Consider the following 24,018-nt stretch of genomic DNA (forward strand, 5'->3'; position numbering starts at 1 on the left):
CGCCTCTACACTCAAGTACGTGTCTCACGTACTTCCTTCAGCCTTTGGGGTCTGAATCTCCATCTCAGAGCCTCACATTTGTAACTGTGGTAACTCAATGAGCTCAGAATTATATGTCCTCTGAAGGAACTGAGAGGAGGGAAAAAAACTTCTACTATCTTACTAGAAGGACATTAAACTCCAAAAATGAAGGCAAAACATGAAGGTCCAGCCAAAGAAAAGAGCCATCTCAAACTCAGAAATTCCTCCAAATTTGAAGTTTTTAAACATTATCTAATGTTTTGTGTGTATGTTTGTCTCCTTGCACTTCACTGGGGCACTACATCAGTCCAAACATCTCCCAGTGTTGTCAAACACTGATTATTCTTCATATATTAGCAGTGGTAAAGAAACATTGTCTGAAATCCATAAACAATAATCTGCTTTTTAACCTGGAGATTTTTTTTCCTGTTCTAGAAACTACAAACTGGTAAAAAGGGAAAAATAATTTAAAATTAATCCATTAGAGGACGGCATTAGTCATAGCATATAAACATTGTTTGCAAAAAAATATATATAAAATAATAAATTCATAGAACAAAAACCTCCTGCTGGAAAATTTTAGACAGTAGAGCATTTGCCTGTACTCTAAGTCTTGTCATAGCCATGCAGCCTTCCTAAGTCTTCCTAAGAAGAACACTTCCTTGTGTTCTCTTGGGTACCATGCTTAATTTTTTCTCATTACAATGAATTGTGGATAAATTTAATTTAGGGCAAAGGAAGCACAATTAAACATACATGCTGTTACTTCTCTTATATTTTGGCCTAGCTGAGAAGCACCTGTCTTTGAGTGAGGATGGGCTTCTAGCCTAGATGACTTTGCTTCAATATGTTTGTTGTCTTTTTGTGGGGAGGTCAGCCTGTAGGCATGGCAGTGAAAGCCAAGTGAAAGAAAAGTCTTGCACCTGGAACTTTTTTTTTTCTTTTTTTCTTTTTTTTTTTTTTTTTTCTTTTTTTCTGCCATTTATTGTGTTGGAAGAACCATCTACGAGGAAAAATGTAATTGGCTTACAGAGGTGTCTGTTGTGCCAATAATGCATCATTGCCCACAGGCTTCCTCTCAGAATTGTAAACGTCTTGATTATTCATACGAAACAAGGCCACATTTGCAGAGCAAGTTAGTATTTGAAGGAGATTTTTACATGCTGTTCAGTAGTACAAATTAAAAAGAAAAGAGAAGTGAAAAGACAAATCCATTTTGACAAATTCCATAGGAAAGCTCTGCAGGAGGATCTGGATAGGCTGCACCGATGGGCTGAGGTCAACTGCATGAAGTTCAACAAGGCCAAGTGCCGGGTCCTGCACCTGGGGCGCAATAACCCCAAGCAGAGCTACAGGCTGGGAGAGGAATGGTTGGAGAGCTGCCAGGCAGAGAAGGACCTGGGAGTGATGGTGGATAGTCGGCTGAATATGAGCCAGCAGTGTGCTCAGGTGGCCAAGAAGGCCAACGGCATCCTGGCTTGTATCAGAAACAGTGTGACCAGCAGGGCTAGGGAGGTGATCGTCCCCCTGTATTCAGCTCTGGTGAGGCTGCACCTCGAGTACTGTGTTCAGTTTTGGGCCCCTCGCTACAAGAAGGACATGGAGGTGCTTGAGCGGGTGCAGAGAAGGGCGACGAAGCTGGTGAGGGGCCTGGAGAACAAGTCCTATGAGGAGCGGCTGAGGGAGCTGGGCTTGTTCAGCCTGGAGGCTCAGGGGCGACCTTATCGCTCTCTATAGGTACCTCAAGGGAGGCTGTAACGAGGTGGGGGTTGGTCTGTTCTCCCACGTGCCTGGTGGCAGGACAAGGGGGAATGGGCTTAAGTTGAGCCAGGGGAGTTTTAGGTTAGATGTTAGGAAGAACTTCTTTACTGAAAGGGTTGTGAGGCATTGGAACAGGCTGCCCAGGGAAGTGGTGGAGTCACCATCCCTGGAAGTCTTCAGAAGACGCTTAGATGTAGAGCTTAGGGATATGGTTTAGTGGGGACTGCTAGCGTTAGGTCAGAGGTTGGACTCGATGATCTTGAGGTCTCTTCCAACCTAGAAATTCTGTGATTCTGTGATTTATTTATTTTTTTTATTCCAAAATTCCAGACAGTGACTGCATCTAAAACCTTGGTTATAAAATCATATAGAATCATTTAGGTTTGAAAAGGCATGTGAGATGATCTAGTACAACCTTAAGAGACAGAGCAGTACGGTGGAGAAGATAAATGGAGAAGAATGATTAATCCAACAGCAAAATGTCAATACCCTAATTCCCCACCTATGGCAGCTATCAGGGAAGAAGGACTCGGTGCTAGGAAAGGAAAAGGGAGAACCCTTCAGAGGACAGAATGGCTGAACGTGGAAGGGACCTCTCGAGGTCATCTTGGAAAATGTTCACACTCCAGCAGGCTCACCTAGAGCAGGCTGCACAGCACCATGTCCTGATGGCATCTGAATATCTCCAAGGATGGAGACTGTACCACCTCCCTGAGCAACCTGTTCCAGTCCTCAGTCACCTTCACAGTACAGAAGTGCCTCCTGATCACAGGCTCACAGAATCACACAGAGGCTGAGGTTGGAAGGGACCTCTGAAGATCATATAGTCCACACACTTGCTATACCAGGGCCTTCTAATGAAGGTTGCCCAGGACCCTGTCAGGGTGACCTTCTGAAGTCCTCTGAGGATAGATACTCTGCCGCCTCTCTGGGCAACCTGTTCAAGTACTAGATCCCTCAGGCTGGGGTGCACAGCGGGGACGGGGCTGTGAGCATGGCCTGTATTCCATTCCTGGCAGCTGCATGAGACGCAGTTCCTCAGGACCTGCAAGCTGGGTGCTGGCCAAAGGGCTGGGACAGCCATGGGCTCGTTCTGGGAAGTGGGAGCCTGGAAGAGGGCGAGGGAAGTGCCTTCTGCTTTGGCATTTGCATTAAATGCAATCATCGTGTGCTCCACAAAACACTCCCCCCTGGCTTTCCTCCACTGTGAGACCATGTTGGAAAGCCTTCCTTAGAGGAGATAGTTCTTTGGTTTAGAAAAACACCCACACAGAAATGTATCTGGGCATTTATTGGAAGTAAAAGATTTCAAAGATCCCAGCTCCTGGTGTTTCCAACCGGAGAAGATGAAGATTAGCGCCACAGGCCTCCCAGGCACTCCCCTGCATGCCGTAGGGTTGGCCCCAAGGAGCCCTGCATGCATGAGCCTGCCGGGGGGTGGCATTTACAGGCCCCGCAGCTGCGCCGCCCCTGGGTGCTTGGTTGGGCCCCACAGGTCCCCTTCCCCCAGCTGAGGGGCCGCGGCTGCTGGGCCATCTGCGCAAGTTGTAGCGCTGCTGCGGGGAACTGCTGCGCACTCTTTCTCTGGCACAGTTCCTCCTGTGGCGGGCAGACGAGCCGACTCCACACTCCTCGCGCTCGTCGTCTTCTCACAGCCTGCGCACCACCTACTCAACCAGCTGCCTGAAGAGTGGGCAGGTGTTGCTCCCTCTGCCCCAGCGCTGGATGCAGGCGTAGCAGAAGCGGTGGGAGCATGGGTCCATGTAGGCTGTGGCGTTGTCGAGGCAGATGGGGCATGGGCAGTCTGCTGCTGCCTCAGCTGGCCCCACCTGCTGCAGCTGGCTGCTGCTGCCCGTCACAGCAGGGCTGCTCTCCTCCAGGAGTTCCTCAGCGCGCAACGCCACGTCCTGCCAAGAGAGACATGCTTAGTGGCCAAGAGTTCCTTGCGCTTTGAGTGTGAAAGCAGGGAGAGCCCAAGAATACTGTGGGAGAGAGGTGGCAAAGGCTTCCCAGGGGGCTCCTGGTGGGCTGAGAAGCAGCGATGGCAGCCTCTGGTGCAGCTTTGGTCAGAGGGCCTTCCCTGGGCAGGGGGAGCACGTGCGGCTCATGGCAGAGTGTCCCCGCCGGGACCTTGGCAGGAGCTGGGGCAGGGCAGAGACATGTGGGGCAGGATGGGATTTGCGTCTGTTTCTGTTGAATGTGCGAAGACTAGTAGGAAGAGACCAGGAAGGGAAGCCCTGATGTCCTCCACACTGGCCCACGGCTCAAGCCCAAGGTGGGCTCTGGCCTCCTGTCAGGAAGCGCTGGGGGAAGAGCTGGCATGCCCAAGGCTGTGGAGTCCCAGTGCTCCATCCCAGTCAAAGCTTGAGTTAGCCCAGGGTACCTGAAGGAGGCGGTCAGGAAAGGTACAGCAATTGACTGGAAGCCTTCAGGACTGCTCACATCCCTAGCTCCCTCGTCATACCCACAGGCAAGGGACAGCCGCTCTGTGGGACCCTCAGCACCCCACAGCCAGGCAGCAGGGACAGCAGCACTGGCAGGGGCTGCCTTGGCTCAGCGTGTAGAGCTGCTGCTCCCCACAAGGCCAATAATTGGCGAGCATGCCAACAGTCCTGCTCGAGCCTGCACAACTTGTGTGTGTGCCCGCACGAGCCCTGGACGAAGTGTGCAGGGACAGCGCCTGTGGCCTCTGCCAAATGCAGAGCTCATACGCAGTTACACTCATGCTCCTGACTTCACAGGGGGCTCTGCGGCTGCCCTGCAAAGCTGCTCAGAAAGGAAGGCAAACAACCCAAGGGGGGAAAGCCTGCCTAGTGGGACATTGCCATCCTCGCGGCAACTTGCTCATCTTCAGGCCTGTCGGGTCCTGTGATGAGAGACCGGTGCCCCCAGGCACAAAGGCCCAGCAACGGGCAGAGGAGCAGTGCAGGCAAGGGAGCCCTGGTGACCTCCTCAGTCCCATTAGATGCCCCAGTTCACCTTGTGTGAGACCTGCCAGGGAAGAAGGACTCAGTGCTGGGAAAAGGCAGAGTGAAATCCCTTGACAGGATGGAATGGTTGAGGGTGGAAGGGGCCTCTGGAGGTCATCGTGGAAAATGTCCACACTCCAGCAGGCTCACCTACAGCAGGCTGCCAGGAAGTGTTTTAAATATCTCCAAGGATGGAGACTGTACCACCTCCCTGGGCAACCTGTTCCAGTCCTCAGTCACCTTCACAGTATAAGTGTTTCCTGATCATGGGCTCACAGAGTCACAGTGTGGCTGAGTTTGGAAGTGGTCTCTGGAATTCATGTATTCCATCCTTTCTGCTCAATCAGGGCTTCTGGAGTGCGTTTCCCAGGATCACATCACATTTTTAATTATCTCCAGAGAAGGAGACTCCTCTAGTCCTCATGGCAACATTTTCTACCATTTTGTCACTCTCAGAGTAAAGAACTTTTTTCTCATATTCAGATGGAACTTCCCGTGTTTCAGTTTGTGCTTGTTGTTCTTATCCTTTCACTTGTTACCACTGAAAAGAGTCTATCCCTATCTTTTGATACTCTCTCATCAGATACTTAAATGCATTGATATGATCCCCTCTCACTCTGCTCTTCTCCAAGCTAAACAGGCTCAACTCTCTGAGCCTCTCTTTGTATGACAGATGCTCCGTGTCTATCGTAGTCTTCTTTTGGACTCACTCTAGCAGCACCATGTTCATCTTGTACTTGGGAGTCCAGAACTGGACACAATACTCTGGGTGTGGCCTAACCAGGACTGAGTAAAGGGGGGAAAATTACTTCCCTCATCCTTCTGGCAACACTTGTCCTAATGCACCTCAGGATACCATTGGCCTTCTTGGCTGCAAGGGCACATTGCTTACTGGTGGTTAACGTGCTGCCACCAGGAATCCCAGCTCCTTCTCCACAGTCCTGCACTCCAGCAGGTCAGCCCCCAGCCTGTATTGATGCATTGGATTATCCCTCCCTGGGTGCAGGACTTCGTTGAACTTCATGAGGTTCCTCACTGCCCAACTGTACAGCCTGTCCAGATCTCTCACAGCCCCCTGGTATATCAGCCACTCCTTCCAGAGTTTTGTATCATCAGCAAACCACCTGAGTGTACACTCTGTCTTTTCATCCAGTTCACTGATGAGTAAGTTGAGCAAAACTTGACCTAGTACTGATCCATGAGAGACACCGCTAGCTACATGCCTCCATCTATACTCTGCACCTCTGAGCACAACCCTCTGAGCTCTGCCATCCAGCTAGTTCTCAGTCCACCTCACCTATCTATCCCACACTTTCTGAGCTTGCCTATGAGGTTGTTATGGGAGACAGTGTCAAAAGACTTTTCCCAAGTCTTCCTTTTACTACTGATGTATTTGAAGAAGCCCTTCTTGTTGTCCTTGCATCCCTTGCCAGATTTAATTCCAAACGGACCTTAGCCTTCCTCATCACATCTCTGCAGACTCTGACAACATTCCTATATTCCTCCCAAGTGGCCTGTCCCTTTTTCCACATTCTGCATACTTCCTTCTTCTGTTTGAGTTTTGCCAGGATCTCCTTTCTCACCCGTGCAGGTCTCCTGCCCCTTTTGCTTGCCTTCTTACTCACAGGGATGTACCAACCTTGAGCTTGGAAGAAGTGATGCTTGAATATTGACCAGCTCTTTTGGACCCCCTTCCTTCTAGGGCCCTAACTAATGAGATTCTTTCAAGTAGGTCCTTCAAGAGGCTAAAGTTTTGTCTTCTGAAGTCCAGGGTTGCAATCCTTATTGCCCTGCTTCCTCCTCCACATAGGATCCTGAACACCACCATATCATTGTCGGTCACTGCAGCCAAGGCTGCTCCTACCCATCTAATCTGCAACCAGTCCTTCTTTCTTTGTTAGTACACGGTCCAGCAGCACATTTCTTACTGTCTCCTCCACCACCTGTGTCAAAAAGTTATCACCAATGATCTGCAGGAAAACTGTTTGTGCCTAGGTGTGTGGTCTTCCCTGCAGATGTCAGAGTGATTGAAGTCCCCCATAATAACCAGGAGCTGTGACCATGAGGCTACTTTCAGCTGTGTGTAGGAAGCCTCGTTGACTTTCTCTTCCTGATCAGGTGGCCTGAAGTAAACACCCACAACAGTGTCATCCATGTTAGCCTGTCCTTTAATTGTTACCTGTCGACTCACTTCTTCATCCAGCCCTAGGCAGAGCTTAATACACTTCACTCTCACATAAAGAGCAGCTTTATGCATGCATGCAGCAGGGCTGCCAGGGAAGATGTTAGCCTAGAGCACGCTCTGCCTAAAGGTCCTTTGTTAAGACGTCCACTCCCTAGTTGCAGTTTTGCATCATGGACCCTCCTTTCTTAGGTGGTCTTCCCTAAAGTTCTCTTCACCCATACTCACATGATTCAGTTGCACACTTCAGCCAGCTACAAGCTGAGAGGTCTGTTAACCCTGGTTATGTACCTCTGAATTATTTCATGCTGGTTCCATGGGCTGCTGCCTGGCTTTCCTAAAATTCTGCCCTTCCTTTTAAGTGTGAAGGGCACACGGCTTCTGCTGCTAGATCCTGCACAGCAATAGAGACAGGAACTGAGTTTCCAATCCTTTTGTTGGCTTTCATTCAAGGTAATGGAAAGTGGGAAAGAGTTGCTAAATAAAACAGATAATTGGTTTATAGGTTAACATCCTATCTGTATTTATTATTATTGTTGTTGTTATTATTATTATTATTTAGCATGCATAGATTTTTCTTAATATACATACATTGAAAAAAATAATACAAGATATACAGTTATCTTGTAAGTATAAAGAACAACATTTTTCCTTTCATATATTTGTAGTGTTAACTAGTTATCCTAAAATCTACACAATACACTACAGATAATAGAGGCTGTCGCCTGTTATCTATACCTGAGACTATTTCAAAATTAAGTTGTCGAAACCAAACTTAAACCACAAGCAAATCATAATTCTGGCAATGAAGTTGTGAGATAGTTCCTAAGGAAAAGCTTCCTTTAATAAACACAAGTAATGCAAATATAAGCATGTCCTGCTAGTTGTATTCAGCGTTTCATGTATTCTCTGAAAGTCATTATTCATCTGATGACTTCAAATATGCAGAGGCAATAATACTTAGTGGAATTTTTTCTCTTCAATAGTCATTCTTTCTAGACTGGAAGAAGATGTAGAACTGATCCTAAATGGAACTTTCAGTTTTATGCCCCATAAACCGTGGATGTTACAGTCTACAATCAGTCCCAATTAAAGTGTGATTAGGTCTGGAAAGCATTTGGAGGAGGAAGTATATGAAAACTTATAATGTTGCAGGAAACAATTCATGAATTGAGCGGTAAACTTGGCATGATGTAAGTAATTGTAGTTGTGCATCACTTCATCTGTTAAAACAAAGCTTGCAAATATTATTGCAAGAATGCAGTTATCATTAGTGTCTTAATATATTCACTTGCTATACATTTAAATGCTGTCAGCAGGTAGCTGTGGTGTTCTTCCTTGTTTCTATTAGATTGTCATTTAAACAGCACTAATCACAGAATCACAGAATTTTCTAGGTTGGAAGAGACCTCAAGGTCATCGAGTCCAACCTCCAACCTAACGCTACCAGCCCTCCACTAAACCATATCCCTAAGACAAATAATAAACAAAATCCATCTCTTCCATTCTGATGTATATGCTTCAGTGACTTGAAAGTGACAAAAGTAATTCCAGCATAATACCTAGCTGTCCAGGTAGTGAAAATGTCATGAGTTTTAATGAAAATAAGTTTCTCTGTTGACAATGTAGAAGACTGAAATAGCTCAGGGGAAAACAGGACACAAGAAGAAAAGAAGAGTAGTATTCCTGAGTATTCCTAGTATTCCTGTGAATGCTTTTTTTCCTTTTTTTTTTTTTCTTTTTTTTTAAACATAAGAGATTTTTGCATTATTAAGTTCAGAATAAAAGAAGCTATTTATATTGTCTTCATCTTGTTCTTCAGAAATGCTGAACTTTGTCCTCTTCTGTGTGTTTTTTGGCAGTGTGCCTTCATATTGTTTCAAGATAATCTGTTTGAAATGAAAAATGTTTAGGAAGACACTATTACATTAACTATTATTTTCACCATTAAAAAAGAGAGAAAAAAAAAGTGGTTTTCTGGTGAAGCTCTGTGAGAGAAAAATGTTAACTATTTTAATATAGGACTTTTGTCCATATTCAGCCCACTTACTGGCATAAGCTACTCTTACAAGCAAAATTATAGTCACACAAAACTGGAAAGAAAACCTACTTACTAAGTCTTTCTTACCTATTTATTTATTTACATTGAGAAAAATCTCAAGGCAGAATGAAAAAAATGGATAGAGATATTTGGGCAAGTGAAAATGTCAAGACTCTATATGGCTGGGAAAAAGACCAGAGGACAGAGAAAGAATTGCAGGATACTCATGGAGTTTCAGGAAACTTCAACAGCAGTATATAACCAGGAGAAACCCACTATTGGCATTTAGAAAGACAACCTCTAACAAGATAAAAACAAAAATGTTACCTTCTTCCCAAAAGCTTTTCAAAAATGTATTAAAAACATACCACACGTGAACTGCCATGTTATGGTTTTATCCTCTCTTTTTTCAACTGTTAATCATGTCTCCTTCTTTCTTTTCAGGTGTTAAACATTAAGTTGGCTTCTTAGAAAGCAAAAATAAATAAATCATGGCTTCCAGCATGACTAACCCAGCTAACCATTTGCCATACTTCTTTGGCAATATTACACGTGAGGAAGCTGAGGAGTATCTGATGCAAGGAGGAGTGAGTGATGGACTATATCTGCTTCGCCAAAGTCGGAATTACCTTGGAGGCTTTGCCTTATCCTTGGCCCATGGAAGGAAGGTTCATCATTATACAATTGAGAGGGAGCTGAGTGGCACATATGCTATTGCAGGAGGGAAGTCTCATGCAAGTCCTGCTGAACTAATTAACTATCATTCAGAGGAAGCGGATGGCCTAATCTGTCTACTGAGAAAACCTTTCAACCGACCACCAGGCATTGAACCCAAAACAGGGCCCTTTGAAGATTTAAAAGAGAACCTCATCAGAGAGTACGTCAAACAAACTTGGAATTTGCAGGTAAATTTGCAGGCTGGTTTTTCCATAAAATGGTCTTTGAATTAGGATAAAAAGAAAGTACAGGGTTTGGTTCCAGCAGTTGCTGTTGTAGCTAACATGAGTTCATGAGGGGAAAGTCCTACTTAACTAACTTGCACTAAGACATCTTGATAGATTAGAGAGCTGGGTAATCACCAACCATATGAAATTTAACAAGAACAAGTGCCAGATTCTGCATCTGGGACAGAGTAATCCTGGATGTCTGTACAGACGGGAGGATGACAACTGGAGATCAGACTGATGGAAAGGGATCTGTGGGTTCTGGCCAAGAACAATTTGAATGTGAATCAACTGTGGCAGTCAAAAGGGCCAAGCGTATCCTGGGGTACATCAGGCACAGCATTGCTAGCCAGTCAAGGGAAGGGATTGTCCCGCCCTGCTCTGTGCTGGTGCAGCCTCACCTCAAGTACTATGTGCAGTTTGGGGCACCACAATACAAGAACATAAAACTATTAGAGAGTATCTGGGGTGGGAGGCAACAAAGATTGTCATGGGTCTAGTGAGCAAGGCATCTGAGGAGCAGCTGAGGTGCCTTGGTTTGCTCAGCCCTGAGCGGACCAGGCTGAGGGGAGGCCTCCTGGCGGCCTGCGGCTCCCTCACAAGGGGAGCGGAGGGGCAGGCGCTGAGCTCTGCTCTCTGGGGACAGCGACAGGACCCGAGGGGACGGCATGGAGCTGGGACAGGGGAGGGTCAGGATGGGGGTTAGGGAAAGGGTGGTCGGGCACTGGGACAGGCTCCCCAGGGCAGTGGTCACAGCACCGAGCTGATGAAGTTCAAGTATTTGGCCTGTACTCTCAGATATATGGTTTAATTTTCAGGAGGTCCTTTATGAAGCCGTAAGTTGGACTCAGTGATCCTTGTGGGTCCCTTCCAACTTGGATATTCTGCCGAACACACACAAACACAATACATCAATCCCAAATATGCTATATAGTATTTTGTCACAACAGAATTTTAATTATCAGATTTTTATGAGCAGTGGGTATTTTTCCTGCAGTAGAGGTTACTGAGAAGATAGCCAGGCTCTTTATTGACATGCACAGAGAGAAAATGAAAGACAGTGGTCATAAATTGTAACAGGGAAAGTACAATTGAATATAAAAACAAACAAACAAACCCCTGAGCACAGGTAAATGTTGAAACATAAATGTTTTCAGTCTCCATCCATAGAGATTTTCAAGGCTTAGCTGGACAAAGTCTTGAACAATCTGGTCTGAATTTCAAGTTGTACCATCTTGTAGCAAGAAGTTGACCTAGATGACCTCCTGAGGTCCCTTTCAACTTAAGTGATTTTATATTTTATGATATTGCAATAAGTACATGCTGAAACAGTGCAAAGTGTGTTTAGTTAATGTCAGCAAGCTGACATAAGGTGTGTAATATGGAGGTATGTTATGACATCTCAGAGTGACATCAAGTATATTTGCTATGCCAGACTAGCATAAAAATATGACACAAATTTTGGTTGAGATATTAATCTATTTATGGTTTACTCATTATTTTTCCTTCCACTTCTCAGAGATAAAAGAAAAAAACTAGCTTTGTGATGTTTAGATTACCCTATTTTATCTTTTGTTTTAATGTCTGTGTAGCAACTATTACTTTTCCTCATATACAACAAAATGTACAGGATCCAGATGTCCCAAAAGCCATACAATACTGGGAATCTATATGTAAACTTTCTATCGCAGAAGACAATTTGATTGTCCCATTGTGTTTCTACCACTCTAGGGTCATGCTCTTGAACAAGCTATCATAAGTCAAAAACCTCAGCTGGAGAAATTGATTGCTACTACAGCCCATGAGAAGATGCCTTGGTTCCACGGGAGGATTTCTCGGGAAGAATCAGAGCACCGTATCCTCATTGGGTCAAGAAACAATGGAAAATTTTTGTGAGTGCTTTTTCCTATATTATTGCTGTTTGTCCTTAGTGTTATTACATAGTTCACTTAAATGAATCTCAAGTGAGAGAGTGTCCTAAAAGATGGCTTATTCACAGAGAGATTTCAATTCAGCATGATAAATATTACACAATGCAACTATTCCTATACTAAACAAGTGTGTCCAAGGTTCAGTTTTCACTTAACTGAAGATGGGAAACTATAGTGTATGTTTGGGTCCCTGTTTTTTAAGCAAGTATTCTAAATGGAACATCAAAGAAGTTCAGCGTCCAAAATAAATAAATGAGTAAAATAAAATAAAATAAAATAAAATAAAATAAATCAATTGATAAGCAGTGCTAAATGATTGTGGTGGGTTAACATCAGGCCACCCAGTCAGTCTCATAATCCCCCAGCTCAAATGGGCAGGGGGAGAAAATAAAGTGGAAAAGCTTGTTGGTCAAGATGAGGAGAGACAGCAGGGAGACTGTTTATCAGTCTTTGTCACAGGCAAAACAGACTTTGCTTGGGTAAAATTAATTTAATTACCAATTAATATAATTTGGATTGTAAGTAACGAAGACAAAAACATCAAACAACATATTGCACTCAAACCACGTCCCCACATTTTCACAGGCTCAACTTTACTCCTTCCAGCCCAACTCTTTTCCCCAACAGACTGCAAAGGGTGATGGGGGGCAGGGGGTTGTGGACATCATCACAGAATCATCATAGAATTGCTTGGGCTGGAAGGGACCTCAAAGATTATCTAGTTCCAACCCCCTGCCATAGGCAGGGATGCCAGCCACTAGATCAAGTTGCTCAGGACCTCATCTAACCTGGTCTTGAACACCTCCAGGGATAGGGCATCCAGAGCCTCTCTGGGCAAACTGTTCCAGTGCTCACCACTCTCTGAGTGAAGAATTTTTTCTTAACCTCTAATCTGTATCTCCCCTCTTCTAATTTAAAATCATTCCCTCTTGTCCTGTCATTATCCAACTGAGCAAAGAATTACTCCCCATCTTTTTATAAGTCCCCTTCAGATACTGAAAGGTTGCAGTTAGGTGCCCCTGGAGCCTTCTCTTCTATAGGCTGAATATTCCCAGCTCTCTCATTTTTTCAAAGTAGGAGAGGTGCTGCAGCCCCTTGATCATCTTTGTGGCCTTCTTCTGGACCCACTCTAACAGCTCCACATCCATCATGTGCTCGGGGCTCCAGACCTGGAAGCAGTACTCCAAGTAGGGCCTCACAAGGACAGAGCAGAGGGTGACAATCACCTCCCTTGACCTGCTGGCTACTCCTCTTTTATTGCAGCCCGGGATGCAGTTGGCCTTCTGGGCTGCAGGCGTGCACTGCCGACTCATGTCCAGCTTTTCATCCAGCAGAGCCCCGTAGTCCTTCTCTGCAGGGCTGCTCTCAATGAGTTCTTCTCCCAGTCTGTATTCATGCCTGAGATTGCCTTGGCCCAGGTGCAGCACCCTGCATTTAGACTTGTTGAATCTCATTAGGTTCACCTAGGCCCACTTCTCAAGTTTGTCCAAATCCCTTCAGATGGCATCTCTTCCTTCTATTGTATCAGCTGCACCACTCAGCTTGGTGTCATCTGCAAACTTGCTGAGGGTGCACTCGATTCCACTGTCCATGTCATTGGTAAAGTTGAAGACCTTTTTGTCTTGCATGTGCCTTGACATTGCTTCCAGGAGGATCTTTTCCATGATCTTTCCAGGCACAGAGGTGAAGCTCATCAATTTGTCATTCCCCGGGTCCTCCTTTCTACCTTTTTTAAAAGGAGGCATGATGTTTCCCTTTTTACAGCCACCAGGGACTTCACCTGACTGCCAAGACTTTTCAAATGTAATGGAGAAAGGCTTGGCAACTACATCAGCCAGTTCCCTCAGGACCCTGGGATGCATGTTGTCAGGTCCCATAGATTTCTACCTGTTTAGTTTCATCAGGTGGTCTTGAGCCTGCTCTTCACTTACAGTGGGTGGGACTTTGCTCCCCAAGCAAAGTCCCTCCCTCCCCCCCCCCCAAAAAAAAATCTATGGGTCCAGGGAAACAAACCTGTGGCCAGCCCATAGCAGTTTCTCTCTGTCTCCTTTCTCCCCACACTCTTTCCTGCAGAAATGCATGCTCCAGGGGCTACAGTTCCTCCTGGAACTGTCCACATCTTCAAAGGGCAGCAGTGTGCGCACATGGCTGAGGGAACTGTGGTGCCCTCCACGGGGCCTGCTGCAGACAGCTGGAACTGACTGGACACAGCCATGCCTGGCAGAGGGCAGCCCAGCCTCCTCCTGGTGTGCCCCCCAAGCTAAGCATCTCCTCCAACACCCAACGCACTGATTTAACCAAAGCAGAACAATTATTAACAAGCTGTCTGTCTTACACGTCTGGTATCCATAACTGTCAGTATTCCTAAGAGCAGAGATGTGCCTTTCTTTTGAAATTAAGCCAGAGAAGGAATTTCTTTCACCTTAGTAACTTCATTCTGTGTCTGTCTCCCTTCATGTTAATGTAGCCCCATTATTAAAATATATGAGCACAAACATGTCAATTAAGGTGGTGATGAGCAGCCATCATCTTCTCAGGATCAGAGTCAGTCAAAATCTCCTAGCAAAACAGTTTTTAATTGAGAAAATCCTCATTTGAAAAGTATAAATGTTTTCTTCATGGCATTTTTGCCTCTTTCCCTCCTTCTCCCCACCCCCACCCCCAGTAAATAAATAAATAAATAAATATTTATGTAATAATAAAATTAAAGTTTAAAGGTCATGGGCAAGAAAGAATCACTTAGATCTATATAATTCCTGAAAGAAATTTCATCACCTATATAACCTTGTTCAGTACTAATCTATGACTTTTCTGAAGCTTCTCCAAAGCAAAACCCTAGAAATATGTACAGGGTGGATACAGTTCTTCAGTACCCACTGTCTTACTTTACTGATTTGCCCCATTATTTGTTAGTGTCAATGTAGCTTTCATATGCTTCCATATGGAGTAGTTTGTATTTTCAGTCTCAAATATTTATTTTAAAAACTATTAAATCCTCTAAATCCTTCTTTCCAGTAACGTTAATTCCTATCAGGTTTTACATACTAATAGTTTGAGTACTGACATCTCCTTTCTTTAAATCTCCCTTGTCTCAGTCCTTTTTTATTTCATTGTTATTCTCACCAAAGTTGCCACTGTATAGGGCTTATGTGGCAAAGCTTTGGTAACAGGACATTGCAAGGGTGGCCTTTGTGAGCAGCGTCCAGCAGTTGCCCCTTGTCAGAGCAGAGCCAGCTCCAGATGGCTCCAAAAGGGACCCGCTGCTGGACAGAGCTGAGACAGGGAGAGACACTGGTTGGGCTTCTGGGAGAGCAGGTTTAAGAAAAGGAAAAAACCTGATGCTCAACAGCAGCTCGGAGTGCAAGGAGTGAGAACCAGCCCTGCAGCCCCCCAGCTGAGTGCAGCAGGAGGGCAGGAGGTGCTGCAGGCACAGGGCAGCAGTTCCCCTGCGGGCTGTGCAGGGAGAGGCCCCTGGTGGAGCAGGCTGTCCCCCTGCAGCCCATGGGTCCCACATGGAGCAGATCTCCACGCTGCAGCCCCCCCATGGGTGGAGGAGCCCCTGTGGAGCAGGTGGATGTGGCCTGGAGGAGGCTGCGGCCCATGGAGAGCCCCCGCAGGAGCAGGCCCCAGGCTGGAGCTGCAGCCCATGGAGAGGAGCCCACGCAGGAGCAGGGGGTCTGGGGGGAGCTGCCCCCACCCGTGGGGGACCCGTGCTGGAGCAGTTTGCTCCTGGGGGATGGATGGATGGACCCCGTGGGATGAACGGAGCCGTGTGGGAGCAGTGCTTGGAGAGCTGCTGCGTGTGGGCAGCCCCCACAGACTCAGTTGGGGAAGGACGGCATCCATGGGAGGGACCCCACGGGGAGCAGGGGCAGGGAGTGACTGTAAGGAAGCGGTGGCAATGAAGTGTCAGGGACTGACTGCAGCCCACATTCCCCATTCCCCATTCTCCATTCCTCATTCCCTTTTCCCCATTCCCCATTCCCTTGTGCTACTCGGGGGAGAGGAGGTAGAAGAGGGTAGATGTGGGGAAGGCGTTTTTAATTTGCTTTTAGTTTCTCACTGTTCTAGTGATAGGCAATAAATCGTATTAATCTCCCTATACTAAGTCTGTTTTGCCCTTGATGATACTTGTTGAGTGATCTCCCTGTCCTTACCTAAACCCCATGAGCCCTTTACATCTATTTTCTCCCTCTTCTTCTCTGAGGATGGTGAATGAGAGAGTAGCTAATGTGGAGCTCAGCTGCCCAGCAGGGTAAAACTATCACAGCCAAGCACCTTCATATTTTCAGCCTACTACTTTCTGTTTCTTAGGATCGCACTCTGAAAGTCATTACCGAGACGTTTTCTCTGCAAATTGTAAGGAGGAAATATTACAAGTTTGTGGAGCCAAATATTCCCATTGTCACAGATTCACCTCTTCTGAAATCTTCTTTCAGTAGCACAAAAGAGTTTTCACTGATTCGTAGTCACTGAGTAGATAATTACCAACACAACAATGCCATGCTTTCTCTCCTTTTCATTCTCTTGTTACTTTGCTACTCTCTGTTGCTATTTTTCTCCATTGGAGCAAATGTATATACAATACTAAAATGAAACAACCCTTTTTTATGACTTTTTTTTTCTAAAATATTATTTTATGCATTAATATATTTCCAAACTATTGTTTCATCATCTGAGTCATGATGTTGATGATATATTAAAATTCACAGTTTTTCCAGTTTACCCCTTGCACGCATTGGCTTTTATGTCATGAAAGTTCTTCTCTTTGGAAAAAAAAATAAATTAATCTATATTTCTTAATAAATAAATAAATAAATAAATAAATAAATAAATAAATAAATAAATAAATAGAAAGAGAGAGAGAGAGAAAATGGATTCCTTAGCTAACATTTCGGAAACACAAGGATAGGGTTTGGAGTTAGGGCAGTTTTTTAGCAGACTGGACATTTTCAGTCTCCATTGTAGTTTCTGGTCTCTTTTTAATCTTCTTTAAGCATTCCTAGAGTTTTAAATAGAAATTCTTTCCCAGAATTTTCCTGCTTCCTTCAGAGATAGCCAAAGAGGCATCTCTGGTACTGTTTGCAGTGATACCCTTGATGACTAGGTAGACCTTCTTCCTGTAGGACTGCTTATGTCAGTGGGTGTGCTTAGATAGCTCTGCTGCAGCTCAGAAGGCTTCTTTCACATCAGGTAGATAAACCCTTTGAGAGAAAAATTCTGACTTAGAGGTTCCGTTTAAACTGTAAGATGTGCCACTGGAGCCTTAATAGTTTTCTTTTGCATCTGCAGGGTGCTTTCAAATGCATTAATTGTTCTTACATAGACTGCCTATCTGGCAGGTATAGAGGTCAGTAGCCACCTAGCAGCTGTTGACTCATGCTTCTAGGGAAAAAAACAGGACAAGATCTTGGCCCCGTAATTCAGCAGCCAGACCAGCAAAAGATGTAACGTTGCTCATTTGTACCAGAAATCTATTTGTTTTCCTTCTGAAGTCCTTTTGGCTCTCAGATAAGTAGACCTGTTACTTGCCCATACCAAATAACAAATCAAATGTCTAATTCAGAGACATTTTCTATTTCTGTGGTGGTTTGCCCAACACAGGCTTGCTTAGCCTTGACAAATAAATCACTCATTTTTTAGTTAACTGAAACAGTAGCATGAAAATTGTGAGTGCTAGAGAGGTACATTGTTTTATATGTCAGGCACACATATTTTGTATTTTTTCCTTACCCAGTAGCAGTGCGTATCAGAATCTTCTGTACATCTCTGGACTGATTACTGTGAATTTGTGCTTGGAAATGTGCAGGGACTTTTTTCTCACATTGGTTGAGACACTCAAGTGTGGTAGCTTACTAAAGGATAAAATTTAGAAACATTCACTGTCTAGAAGAAGGTCACTTGTTGAAGTGGGAATTAGAAAGCATCCAGGGAACATAAAGGGAAGCTAGATTTTGGAAAAGATGAACTCCAGAGGTATTGATCAACTGCACAAGCAGATCTGAATTAAGTGCCGGTATATGACAAACAGAATCTTGTTTATTACAGGAAGGATAATAAATTTTAGAAGGTTACAATATTTCTTTATATTCTTTTGCAAGGGTCACTAAAAATGTAATCACACTAGAAATCTGATGTCTGACCTAGCTTGAAACAAAATTGAGTACAGCGGTCTCTGTGAGACCACATGTAATGCTTAGATTTCTTTACCAGTTTATTGCATCACTACAAGATTATCAGAGCTACATATGTTTGTGTACAATAACTATGGAAATAGTTGAAAATATTTCTGATTTCATTTCAAAACATTCTGAATAGCGTCAGAAATTTAGGACTGTCCCTCATACAAGCTGCTGGAAGAGTTATGTGGGAGCAATGTTTCACTAAGGTGTTTTCAAAGGTCTTTTTAAGATTTTTGTCAGGACTGAAAAGCTAGGGAAATAAGAATGTATGTGGGTACTGTAGAGTTTGTTTTCAAAGCCAAATGTAGAAACAATGCCATGACATGACAAGAAACAGGAATCAGCGTCCACTTCTTCTGGAAAAAACATTCATGGAAAAGATTGCCACTCTAGCCACAACATTTGGAGGAAAAATTATAGTGGCAGAATAGAAGGAGAATATGACATCTGTAAGATGATCCAAAGAGCAACTGAAAACAAAGGATTTAAATTGTTTAAAGACTCCATCTGTTTCATTATTATTTTTCATGCCGTACAGGACTTTGTTTCTTACCAGAGTTCTGTAAAGTATTAGTTTTTCATTGAACTTTCCCTGGTAGAGAACATAATTATAGAATATGGCAATCAGTGTTATCTAGATGATCATAGTTAATATTATTATTAATAACATAACATACTTAATGTGATTTAATAACATGTTGTTATTGTTGTTAGTAGTATTATCTATGTGAGCTCATGCATGCATGGACCAGTTGAAAAATAAACTAAATATTTGCTAATGGTGACAGACCAGCGGTATTAAAAATACTTTCTCCGCAGTTTCACACAGGAAACGATTCTCTTAAGTATGTGATAGCTCTTGGCACATCTTACTTTGTCATTGGTGGTGACCACTTCAGCTGTATAAATGTGTGATCTTGTATACGTGCTAAAAAACAGAAATTCTGAAGCTGAAGGAAATCTGAAGCTGAAGGAAAATAAACAATAATTCAGAAATACTGTTTAACTTAAAAGGTCAACTTTTAAGGAAAGTCTGGTTGAAGGCATTGCACAATTAGCAGTTTAGGCTCCATATACCTTTTTATGTAGTTCACATAAAATGTGAAAAGTTATGTAAAAAAAAATAAATAAATCAGAAAACTGTCTTTAATATGTAATTAAATTTATTAAGATGTACAAGACTAGTCAAGACTGATAAATTGGCTCACAGCACCACTCATAATGGCATCTCTTGACCTTAAGGGACCAAGCTGCCTCTTATATGTCACAATAGTTAACACCAGTAACACCATTTTGAAATAATAAGATCTGAAGTGCAGTCGTTTGTAAGAGTTTACTTGTCTTTTGTCCGACCAAAAAACTGTAGCTGTTGAAAAATACATGTAGCTGCCTATATTTGCATTACTCTTACTGTCCTCCTCTAGGCATTTGACACTACAAGACTGTATACCTAGTTAGGTGCCCCATTTATCCAATCTTACAGAGTATTCTTTAATATTCATCTACCCTTATTATGTTTGTATTCATAAATAGACCTGGACATTTTTGACATCAGACAAAATGAAAATAATCCTAGTAAACATAACCTTAATTCAGGGACATTAATTAATGATAACGTTCCTCTTCAAGATGTCGAGCAGTTGCTAGGCTTAGATGGCCATGGCAATTTTACAAGATAAATGACAAAGTATTTATCATTACTGTTTATTATTAGACTGTTAACAATGCTTCTGGAAGTAATTAACTCCCCTTCACAGAAACCCACTTTGGAAGAGATTTATTCCCTCTCACAGAAGCTGTCTTTGGAAGATCTGTTTATTTATTTTCAGTTAGGTACATAGGTAGGTGCCACTTGCAGACCACTGCAGCAGGACCATGGCTTCTTAAGGCTGTCTCTGTGCTATGTGCTCCAGCAGCACAGTGGGTCAGAGAGGTCAGGAAAAGATGTGAATCCTGACCAAAACAGCTGTACCGAGAACCATAGCAGGTGCGGTTTTACAGCAAAACTTTAGAAGCAAAGTAGAGTTTAGGAGCAGCGTCCCGTATTTTGCTGTGAGCAAAATATATGCCTGTGATTCAGTCCTGCTTGCTAAGGTGTTTTCTCACTGTGCAGCAGACCACAATAGCCTTATCAGGAGATCAAATTTTAGGTTCCATTGTAGATGAACTTGCTAAGAGCAAGTCAGAGGAAGAGGAAGACAAAGCATTCTTTGCTCTCCACTGGTCAGTCAGCACAGGAAATCAGCATGCTGAGAAAATACCTGCATGTCATGAAAAACCACGATGTGTTTCAAGTTGCTTTAGAGACAGTATGCAAGCTACTTTGGTTTTAGAAAAAAAACATCTCTACTTCCCTTTTCCATTAGCCAGTGTCCTGTTCACATCTTTGGCAACAAGAAGCACTCTGCATGAAAAATAGTTGCATGAGTAGTTGAAGTAAAACACCGTTGTAGTTCGGAGTTGAGTGAGTTAATGAGGAGCAGAATTTAATGCTTGCCACTGCAGTCTCTGGAGATGTGACTGCAAGTAGTAGCATTGCATCTGCAACGCCTCCCAGCACTTTAGCAAGGGTGTTCTGCGGTATTTTTTCAGGGTTTCTGAAAAATTACTGAGTATATTGTAACCTTGTCATAGTTAACCACATTATTTGGTATGAAGTAGTGCTGTTTTCTCTAGGTGATAACTGCTGGTGTAAATGCTCACAGGTAATGTCCATTTCAATGTGCAATCTCTGAGAACTGTTTGGCAGATATAGTTGACCCCAGAAGTCTTTCCTCTTCCCAAACCAAAAACAAAAACAAAAACAAAAAAAGAGTTTTGAAAACTCTCTTCTCAAATCTTTATGAGCAGCAGTTCTGTTGTCTGATAAACAGCTGGGATTCATTGTCTGGTGTGCAAGAAGCCAATCCATACACGAGGTTGAGTTATTGCTTTTTTCAGAATTGTGCAAGTCTGTTTGGTTACCAGGTGGTTTCCCACAAAGCGGGTGCACCTTAGGACTTCCCATGCAACTCTTTGTACAATCCCTTATCACTATATTTACATGTTTGTACGAGCCCCTAGCCTCAGGTTGGTTACAGAGCTCTCATGCTGATGACACAACAGAATCACTCTGTGCATCCTCAGAGAAGTGTCCCTTGTTGGGCTGGGGTCTCCCTGGCTAGGGGCATGATTTTTGTTAATAAGGATAGTTCACGGATAGTTCACAAGTAGTTCACATTAGAATACTCTTAATCTTTGTTTTTCAGCCAACTATCCACATTATGTTGATTGGTGATGTACTCAAGGGCATACAGCAGGACGTTTCTATCAAGAATGGCAACATAATGGTCTTCCTGATTAGCAGTTCCTCAGCTAATCATCCTTTAGACACCTCCAAGGCCTGGGTCATCTTGCCCTTCTCTCAGAGTACATATTTTATCCCTTTCACACAAAACAGAATTAACTGGTATCACTTTGAACATTTTCTTGGGGGACATTCAAATCCAGGCGTCTTTGATTTGGGAACTTTAAACATTTACTGAGCAGCTCAGTTCTCCACACAGCTCTAGGAAAGAAGTGGTCAGATGGGTTGCTCCCTAGCTTGCAATGGCTCTTAAGGCCCTGGTTCATCAGCATCATATACTGTCAGTACAACGGGGAGAAAAAGAGGCAAACTCAATGGAGAGTACCTTTCTGTGCACACTGGAACATAAAATGTCTGTGTTGCCCAATCTGTGCTTTTCATAGAGGAAAAATATATATATTGCAGCAAATTTTCAGCTAACTCCACTTCTGTCTCATTATCAGTAATAATTGAACACAGGCACCTCAAACTAAAACCTGCTTTCTAAACTTAGAAACCCTAGGCCAATTATGATGGAGCTGGTAGCAAGCTACCTATTCTGGGTCCAGTCACTAGAAGACATTGTTCTCAATGTGATCTAGCCCAGAGTAAGATTTAAACAGCTATGTAACACAGTGTAGGTATCTCAGTTGTTGCTTCCAGATCTTCTAGAAGCAGGAGATCATGCTGGCTACCCATGAATGTTAGACAGTTATTTTATATTACATTCCATGATTTCTCCTTAGTGAAATTAAGAGCAGATCTATCACCAACTACTGTGTGAAATTTCATGTGAAATTTACATGAAATCTGCAAGAAAGCATTAAGGTCTTTCCAGAAATCAAAAGAATTAATGATAACAGAAATGTACAAGTTATTTTCATTTCCCAGGCAAACCAGAAACTGCTTCAGTGCACAAAGAAAATTTTCCTTTTATTCGTATTTCATATTACGTTCTATTTTGTTTACTCTTCTCACTGTCATCTCTGTTTCAAAATTAAAGATAAATGAGAGAAATCTTATTTTAATGGGGGTACATATCTGTTGTTTTTAATTTTAGGTCAGCTGGGGAAGACACAGAAGTGTAGCTGCTTATACATGTTGGATCCTGTCCTCAGACTTCTGTGGGCTTTGGTAGGGCTGCAGTGCACAAGCCTTGAAGTGCTTCCTAGCTCAGAGAGCACTTTGTGCACTGCACAATGTTCTGTAGCTGCCTAGCAAAGAGCTCCACATTGTGGATTTTCTGTTGTCATATGTTGACTCGAGATGAAAAGAGAAACTTAGGGAATTCTATCTGAAAACAAATTACACTAAGAAATAAATGAAAGGCTTAGCAAAATGTCTTCAGAAGTTGCAGCACAGATTTTTCTTTGTTTTTAATTCGAAAGTTGAGAAAAGTTGATTTAAAAAAGCATCTTCAACCTAGTTACTCATTGCTAGCAAAGAATAACCCTAAAAATCTCTCTTATTCCTTCAGAATTCGAGAAAGGGACAGCAATGGTTCCTATGCCCTGTGTCTGCTCAACGATGGAAAAGTACTGCATTACCGTATTGACAGAGATAAGACAGGAAAGCTCTCCATACCAGATGGAAAAAGATTTGACACCCTCTGGCAGGTCTGTTAAGTTTGAATTGCTTGGATATCTGTCATCATGTTGCAATATAACCCAGCTTGGCAGTTTGTTTTACTTTGCTGTGTGTCAACTGTCTTTGGCTAAACAGCAGCATGTTTTGGCAGTTTATTTGTCAAGTTTCCAGCTTTTTATGGCTTTCATACATGGATAAAAGGTATGTTAGTGTAAAAATCTAAGTAAGTGTAGAGATTTTCATCATATTTAAATGTGATGTTGAAGCCTCACTGAGTTTAAAATTGCTGTAATCATTATTCAATTAGCTGAACATTCTCTAAAATGGAAGACCATTTGCATTTGTAAATGATCGTATTCAATAGTAGCTATGCCAGGTCTTTGGTTTATGTCCTTTATAATAATGATAAGCAGAATTCTGGGAAGCATGTAGGTTGTTTTGGGATGCTGCACACACATTGCATTCTTTAGCATTGAAGTTCCCACCTTTGTAGACTGAATAAACATAGTTTGCTAATGGTTACTTCCAAAATGTGTCTGAACTGTGGTAAAAGTAAATCAAATGATGAGTGGCTAGTTAACTATGCCATAGTTGTTAATAAAAAGGAATAAAACTGGAGAAATGACTGGGTAAAGTGAAGTAAAAACCATGAAGAATTTTCTTCTTGATTAAAACTATTAAGACAAATAAAGCCAGTCATAAATCTAAAATATGTGCCTTTAATTGTATTTATTAACTCAGTCTTGCTTGTAAATATCCTGCATATTTCTTTCCCTGAATAACTGGAAATTTAAAGCAACCTGCAAAACTTGCACATTTTTTGAATTTCTGTAAATTTTTCACTTGCAGACCACCACCTTCCTACCCAAATGTACCAAAGCCAAAATAGCAGTCATGTACCTATGATAAAATGGCAACAGGCATGGACAGGATAATGCAGGAACACAAATGTGCACAACTATTGGTACTATACATTTATTAATTGTTTACATCCCATTCTGAGTCTGGAGCCCAAAGAAAGCATTACATACATGTAGAAAGATAACTCCTGCCCTAGAGTTTTGACCATCTTTAA

General features: G+C 43.1%; 1 protein-coding gene across 5 annotated transcripts in view; it reads left to right on the top strand.

Moving 5' to 3' along the window:
- Positions 1-24,018, top strand: part of SYK (spleen associated tyrosine kinase) — a 58,397-nt gene that overhangs the window by 14,683 nt on the left and 19,696 nt on the right. For 4 of the 5 annotated variants that reach the window (XM_084504411.1, XM_084504415.1, XM_084504412.1 and 1 more), the window contains exons 2-4: positions 9,419-9,879; positions 11,650-11,810; positions 22,834-22,972. In XM_084504411.1, coding sequence (XP_084360537.1) covers positions 9,466-9,879; positions 11,650-11,810; positions 22,834-22,972 — 714 coding nt within the window. In that variant the 5' untranslated portion in view covers positions 9,419-9,465. Of the gene's footprint in view, positions 1-7,990; positions 8,127-9,418; positions 9,880-11,649; positions 11,811-22,833; positions 22,973-24,018 lie in introns of those variants that run through there. The other variant, XM_084504414.1, reaches the window with a different exon arrangement.

The sequence above is a fragment of the Aythya ferina genome (genome assembly GCF_964211825.1).
Source record: "Aythya ferina genome assembly, chromosome: Z".
Taxonomy (NCBI): Eukaryota; Metazoa; Chordata; class Aves; order Anseriformes; family Anatidae; genus Aythya; species Aythya ferina.